This window comes from Solanum stenotomum, chromosome 5 (genome assembly GCF_019186545.1).
Source record: "Solanum stenotomum isolate F172 chromosome 5, ASM1918654v1, whole genome shotgun sequence".
Lineage (NCBI taxonomy): Eukaryota > Viridiplantae > Streptophyta > Magnoliopsida > Solanales > Solanaceae > Solanum > Solanum stenotomum.
The window spans coordinates 36,424,726-36,432,576 of NC_064286.1; the positions used below are offsets into that span (position 1 = coordinate 36,424,726).

The 7,851-nt window shown below is 31.1% G+C and overlaps 1 protein-coding gene across 1 annotated transcript; it reads right to left on the minus strand.

The window, feature by feature from the left end:
- Positions 1 to 23: 23 nt before the first annotated feature.
- On the minus strand, positions 24 to 5,938 carry LOC125865135 (sulfate transporter 1.3-like). Its single transcript, XM_049545315.1, has 14 exons — positions 5,828 to 5,938; positions 5,281 to 5,647; positions 5,142 to 5,190; positions 2,384 to 2,591; positions 2,138 to 2,312; positions 1,985 to 2,050; positions 1,786 to 1,899; positions 1,575 to 1,691; positions 1,369 to 1,495; positions 997 to 1,283; positions 717 to 907; positions 554 to 639; positions 402 to 478; positions 24 to 322 (listed from the first exon to the last, which is right to left on the minus strand). The coding sequence occupies exons 2-14, from the start codon at positions 5,617 to 5,619 to the stop codon at positions 200 to 202; spliced, it is 1,959 nt and encodes a 652-aa protein (XP_049401272.1). The 5' UTR covers positions 5,620 to 5,647; positions 5,828 to 5,938; the 3' UTR covers positions 24 to 199.
- Between the last annotated feature and the right edge of the window lie 1,913 nt (positions 5,939 to 7,851).

A 7,851-nucleotide genomic window follows, 5' to 3' on the forward strand; every position in this document is an offset into this window, starting at 1 on the left:
GGGGGGGGGAACCAAAATAAATAAATAAAGGCTTTACAATGCCTAAACCAAAAGGAGATTTACAAATTTCCCCTCAACCATCATATAGAGAGCATGAACTTTTTTCAGTTAAACAATTTGTTTTGTTATATGCTTTTCACTCAAAACTAAAGACAAGTTAATATAATGTGTTTTGTGAATATATTCAAGGCTCCATTTTTTATGCAAATGTCATAACAGCATCTGCCACAGTAAGGAAAATCTTGTCTTCACCAATCATATCAGCGAGACCAGATGCATGAAACTTGTCGATCACCATTGTCCCCGGATTTGCCAGAACAAGCTGTAGACACATTAAAATGTAATGTAAATATACATGAGCCATGTTTATACACAGAAAAAACTTGTATACATTAGCTTACCTCGACATTTCTTTTATGGAGTGACTTATACAGATCTTCTAATGAGTGAATTCCACTAGTATCGATATCAGTAACAGCTGCACGAAAAGCAAGTTACTCAATTGAAATCTCAGGGAAAATATATTAAGAAAGCCGGAGAATCAATTCCTTACGTGACATCTCAACTATCAAATACTGGATCTTTTGTTGATTAGTTTCTTTCAGTATTTCATCTTCATCAGTTAGCCATCTTAGTATCCTGAAAAACAATGACATGAATTTAGGTCAGGGGTTTTAAGAAAGTACGATACTGTTAAGCTAGTGAAGTAGTAGTACCTGTCCTTCATGTAATTGGAGTTGGAAAAGTAGATAGCAGAATCAACTCTCACAATAAGAACACCAGGGACCTTTGTTGATTCAGGATATTGCTGTATATTTCTGTAAACTCGTGTCCTAGGGACCTTGCCAAGTACCACAATCCGAGGCCTTGTAACTTGGAGAAGGATTTTGGCAAATGATATAGCAACCTGTATTAAATCATAGTCTTGAAGTTCCTTACTATGATGTACGTAATCGCAACCAATCAAAGAAATAAAAAATTGTTCAGGTTCTTTACCGCGATCAAGAGGCCTATCTCAACAGACTGGAAGACCACCCCTAAGAAGGCACCCATGCAAGCAACAAAATCAAACTTATCAATCTTATACAGAAGAGTCATTGCATCGATATCTATCAACCCGATAACTGCAGATATGATGATGGAAGCCAGTATAGCATTTGGTGTGTATTTGAACAACGGTGTGATCAGTTCTAAAGTTAGCAACACAACACAAGACATGACAATATTTGAGACTGCCGTGTGACATCCAGCCATATAGTTGACTGCTGAACGAGAAAAGGATCCTGCGAACAATTCAATTCATTTACCTAGAAAAATCCACCATCAATTTATTACGAAGAATAAGTATAGGCTTGTTTTTCGACATACCAGTAGCCACATAGCAGGATGTCATTGAGCCAACTATATTCATTGTTCCTAAAGCAACCATTTCTTTGTTTCCATCCAAACTATAATCTTTCATTGCTGCAAATGTTCTTCCAATTGCTACAGCCTCCTATAATTTTTCAACAAGTTTGTTATAAGCTTTTCTTCTCAAAACAACGATTGTCGGAGAAATGATGAGTTTAACTTACCGTGAGTGCTATCAAACCAGCAATTACACCAATTCTGAATCCTTTGGTTAAATATTCACCACTGAAATAAATCTCATTCAATGATGGAGGATTGATCCCTTGATCGATGTGTCTTACCTTGATGGTTACAATAAGACCAAATGTAAGGGAAAATCCTATTCCTTTAACATCAAAATCATGATAGAGTAAATTTTCCACTTCAAAAACTCACAATTTGGACATCATGTTTTTCAGCATGGAAGATAAACACAAAGAATGTCGAGAGGATAACAGATATCAACGGAGCAATTGCAGGCACCCAAAAGAATTTCTTGTGCTTCTTTCCCTGTTCAACAATAATTGGCAATAAGAACAACATAACTGTGATTGTTGTGCTTAAAGGGCATCAAGAAATTTGTTTTGATTCTTACGATGAACTTGGCGACTAGAAGGAAAGCCAAGAAAGATAGTCCTATCACAATAGTCTGCCAGTTCCACTGGGAATTCAAACATAAAGATAGTGAGTTATCTGAGCTTTATTAAGAGAAAATGAAAAAGGAACAGATCGAATTTCTGTTAATTACCCCATGATGTGCTGCAGCAAAAACTGATTTCATAACCGAAACAATATCTGTTTTCTTAGTGAATTTTTTTATGCCAAGCAGACCCTTAAGTTGTTGAAGGCTGATAGTAATGGCTGCTCCACCCATGAACCCAACAATCGCAGCATGAGATAGAAAGTCAATCAAGAAACCCAACCTAAACACAAAAACAAGTCAGCATAGATTCAAAGAGTAGTAATTATACGATATTTAGGAAGAGGAAATAACCTGAAAAATCCAAGAACAAACTGTGTAATGCCTGCGAAAAATGTAGCAGTGAAAGCAAGGCGCTGATACTCGTGTTTTTGCTTAACAGGATTAAGTTCTTGCTGAAGCATACTTCCAAGCAAGAGAGACACCACAGCCACTGGCCCTATCGCAATATCTCTCGAACTTCCCATGAATGCATAAACCAACGGTGGCACAAAGCTACTGTCTGTAATTAAAAAGAATAAAAAATTATGCCTTTCACCTAAACAACTATGTGTCAATAAAGTAGGTGAAAATCATCAGCTATTGCCGAGAGTTCAAATTCCAGTGGAGATAGAAAATACTAGATGATTCCTTCCAATTGACCTAATATACATGTAGCAGAACAATATAAAGTGTGTGCAAATTAACGCGGACAACACTATTATTCGGGATCAGGGATAACTTATTGCTAGTGGCATAACTATCTTGATTTTTCAAATCATGCATGTCTAATTGTCCATCCAGATTAATGGGGACTCTTTTTTCTCAAAATTTCCATTTTTTTTTTGAGATATTGGATGATTTTTATATTATAACTCATGGAGTAGTTAAAAAAATTCAAGATCACCACTTTAATAAAACGTAACATTTAGGAGCTAGTTTTTTATCTATCAAAAAATCACGTTATTTTTACAACAAAAAAAAAATCTGTCTTGCCACTTTCTTGAAGATGCAAATATTAAATGTGCATATGCTGAGAAAAACATTATTATAAACTATTTTTTTATAATCTAAATAGTGTTAAAATTAATATCATAAATAGTAAATGATATTTACAATAGGTTAAAATTCTAGTCATACACACTTGTTTGAACGACTGAGTATTTTTTAATATTCTGATGCTATAATTAATGCAAAATGTCTATGTTGAATTCAAGAAAGAAACATTCAACTGAAATTTTACATGAATTTGCATTTAAATTTTGGTCGAAATATACAAATGAGTTTTACGTGAATTTGCATTAAAATTTTGGTTGAAATACTCTCCCATCTTATATTAGTTAATCATTTTCCTTTTTACACATATATGAAGATATCATAAATAAAAAAATAATCTTACTACTTCACTCCTTTAAAAACTTTTTGAAAATTTAATTTTACAAACTTTGTGAACACTTTAAAAAAAAAACTAATTGCAAGGATAATATAGGAAAATTTAGTAAGGTGGACAACTAATGAATATGAGACAACTAGTTTTAACATGATAATATGAGACAACTGAAATTTGCGTGAATTTTCAACAAATTTTTGGTCGGTATATTCTAGAGAGTTGCAATAGTTTGATAATTACCATAGTAAAACCAATCGACATGTCATTAAAATTAGAGCAGCCATTAAATTAATAGTCCTACATCAATCGATCGGATAAAAAAAGAATTTGATCTTCTTATAGAAACTTAGATGATATTTCCCTTATGAACTAGTTTTTTGAGTAGCGATATGGAGGATGTATATATATGATCTATATATCGAATTATAACTTACTATATATCTTTGAACCTTTTATTTATTTATTTTTAAAAAAAAGTATTTTTATGTTTCAAACTAGATATGCCACCTTGAAGTAATCATGACATAACAAAATCCTGGCTTTGTATGAAGAGAAAAAAGTTAAACTTTTGAATGTTATCTAATTTGAGTAATGTGGTATGTCATGTGTGAACGAGACTATTTGAATACTAATATGATAATACTAAATTAACTTCACCTATAAATTCATCTTACAGTTTTCACATTTTTCAAGTTTGTTTTTCCGCTTCTTGTTTTTATTTTATTTCATAGTTTATGAGAATTTATTTTATATTAATAAAACTAATTAGCATAAGGGTACAGAGGCTATGAAGGCATCATATTACAAGACACCTAAGGTTCGATTGAAGTAGTAGCTACTTGAACACTATTAATTAACTACATTACTAACTTCAACTACTACGAGATTAGTACAAAAGATGTCACTATTTTTAAAAAGAATGACTTAATTTGATTTGACACGAAATTTAAAAAAATAAAGAAGATATTTTTTTCAATTTTATAGTCCTAAATTAAAATTATGTTAAATATACCAAATTATAGCCTTAATCGAGTCATTCTTTAATTTTAAAACAGGGAGTATTAGAAATATCTTTTGTGCCGGCAGTCGAGTAGAACATAATTACGTGAATTAGGAAAAGATGATTTTAAAATTAATTAGCCTTACTATATATTAATACGTATCGCAATAAAAGATCCAAGTAAATGCTTCCTATGAAAATACTTTTTCTATTTTCAGGCCTTAATATTAATTATTACTAATGAGTAATATTTATATATATATATATATATATATGTATTAATCATCATAATCCCCAAACCTATGGCGAGCTTGAGCGTGGAGATATATATATATATATATGACTCCTCATTATAACATAGTCAAAAAACGAGTTCAAATTTAAAGTTTATGAGTTATTATATCGTTCTTAAATTAACAAAATATTAAATATATTTAGGGTCTATATATAATCCTTCCATTATGTAGTATTATTTCTTGCAAACTTGCCCCAATATATATGGGACATTTGAACAGCTGGTACATTCTTCAAAGAAAAAAAAAATGTTTTGAAGTTGAGTTAAAAGTATTGTTCAAAATAAATAAATAAATATATTGGAGACATATACATATTGAAATTTCTCAAGTACTTCAAAATAAAAAATAATGTTAAATTTTATTTGAGAAAGGGAAGAATGAACTTACATAGCCCAAATTGAGCATCCAAATTGGCAAGTTTAGCATAGCCAATGTCCTGCAAGGAAAAGTTAAGACAAATGTACACTAGTTAACATAAGAGTGAAATAGAAAGAGCTCGAAATGATATTGTTAGCATATTAATTACCTGTGGAATACAGAGAGTGGCTATAGTAAGGCCAGAAATAAGGTCACCTTTAAACTTAGACAAATTATAAGACCTTCCCCACTCAAGAATAGGGAAAACAGCTTGAATAGCAAGAAGCAATTTCTTTGACTTAGATTGATCCTTAAAATTACGCAACGGATCATCATGGAAGAAAGTTTCTTTCACAGTCTCAGTGATCTCCTTGAGTAAGTTTGTTTTCGGAGGAACGCCTACTTTGTGAACATATGGCAGCCCATTCTCCGAATGCCTCCGTGAGGAAGCCACTCTTGATATGTCCGTTGCCATATTTTCAGGATTGTCAATCACACGATGACTCATTCTTAATTACCCTGCTACAATAATTCACCTTCAAATACAAGACGAACATTACAATAACATCAATGTCCATACAAGAGAAAGGACAAACAACTGAAAACAATCTACTCTTTATGTACAAATATTAAAATCGTCACTATAAAATTTAGAACTCATAAAGTAAATGAAAGTTAGTGAATGAATTTATGTAGGAGCCAAACCAAGAGCTTACCTAAGAAAGATGATTAAATTGTAGCAAGAAGAGATACTTACTAAAAGGGAAAAGGGAAGTGTTACTTATATAGGTACATAGAGTTATCAAAAGTCAACTGTTGTATTTGATGCAATACAATTATACCAAAGGAGATATATGAACTTAGATCGAATTAATACCAAATACAGAGAGCCTAAAAGAGGGTTGACCATACAATATACTAATACACAATGATTGTTGGATAATGTAGAATATAAGCTTAAGCTTGAGCTTAAGTCATTAAGAGATGCGTTATACATAAATATGCCCTTTGACTTGATTTCTGCTTACATTTATATCCTTTAACTTTGGATGTGTACAAATAGACACTTAAACTTGTATAAAACTGTTCAAGTTGATACATGTGTCCTACCTAACATCCTATGTGGCAATTCACATCCTATATGACATCCTATAGGTATAGTAATATGTCACATAAGACACGTGTGTCAACTTGTTCAATTTTATATGAATTTAAGTATCTACTTGTGTACATCTAAAGTTAGAGAGCGTAGATGCTGGCTGAAACTAAGTTAAAAGGCATATTTATGTGTTATGGCTTCAGAGATAGTAACAATTTGCCTCCCAAATGGGGTTGCTTAAATAATTCAACTTTAATGGTATATAATACTCTATTATTTCTTTCAACTTTGATTTCTTCCCTTCTTTTATGATTAGTTCAAAGTCTTCTCTGGCTTGTGATTAGTGGATTGGATTAAACTATGATAGGTCGACAACTTCTGTTTACCATAAGATAACTTATATATAATCGATATTTGGGAATTAGGGGGTGATAATTGGATGGATTGAATTGTAATCTCACTCATATAAATATAGGTAAAAATGATTTTATCAAATATGAATTGGATAAAATGATCCTAATCCATTTTTACCTTTCATTATTTTATTAAGTTCTTCTCTTCTTCAATTCTTTTTCTTCTTCTTTTTTCTATATCTTTTTCCGTTTCTTTAAAATATATTTTAAAAGTATATTTATGAATTGTGATATGATATATGTATAATTAGACTTATGTACTCAAATTGATCAAATACACTCGCTAAAATAAAACTAAAAGAAAATAACATTATTTTCATGAAACTTCATAAATGAAAAAAAAAAATCATATAAACTCAAAAAAAAAATATTGATCACCATTTATTAGATTCAATTTTAGACTTGGCAAGGGGGTCACAAGTTTAGCTGTGAAAACCGTCTCTTACCTATACAAATGCAAGGGTAAGATAGCGTACAATAGACCTATGTAGTTTGACCCTTCTATGAATCCTGTGCATAGTGCACTACTAGAAAAAAGGTCAAAATCGACCTCAATTCATAATTCAAAATAAACTTGATCGAAAAATCAAACCAATTTAGGGAGGAGGATTTTTTAAGTTTTTCGACCTCAGAAGGTTTGTGTTGCAAATTATTATTTTTTTAAAAAAATAAAATTCTATAGTCGCATTTTTCTAGTTTTTTGCATTAAAAAATCAACCTCCGAAGATCGATTTGCATTTTTTCAGTTTTTTGCACTAAACAGATTGATTTTTGGGTCCCTTTTTAATGAAATTCCGACCTTGTGAGGTCAGTTTTTTCCGACCTCTTTTTGAGGTTGGTTTTTTAAGGTTAGCTTAGGCTTCTTCTTTTTTTTCACAGTAACAACAATTTAGTGCATTGAGCTTGCCTTTTTTTTTATTTCACGTTCTCTATATCAAAAAATTTCAACACTAAAGAATATAATAAAACATAATTAGTATCATAATCCAATTTACGAAAAAATTTAGTAATATTTACGAGGAAGTAAACAAACAAACAAAAAAAACTTCAATTTAGTGATGTTATAGGAGCACGAAAAAAAATGGAAAAGAAAGAAAAGGGGAGAAAATGGTAAGTAAAAACTAATCCCAAAAGAAAAAGGAAAGCAAAACTGATTTCTTAAAAAAAAATTGATAAGAAAATATCAACTTTCGAATAAATGACTCAATATATTTAGCCTTTAACTAAT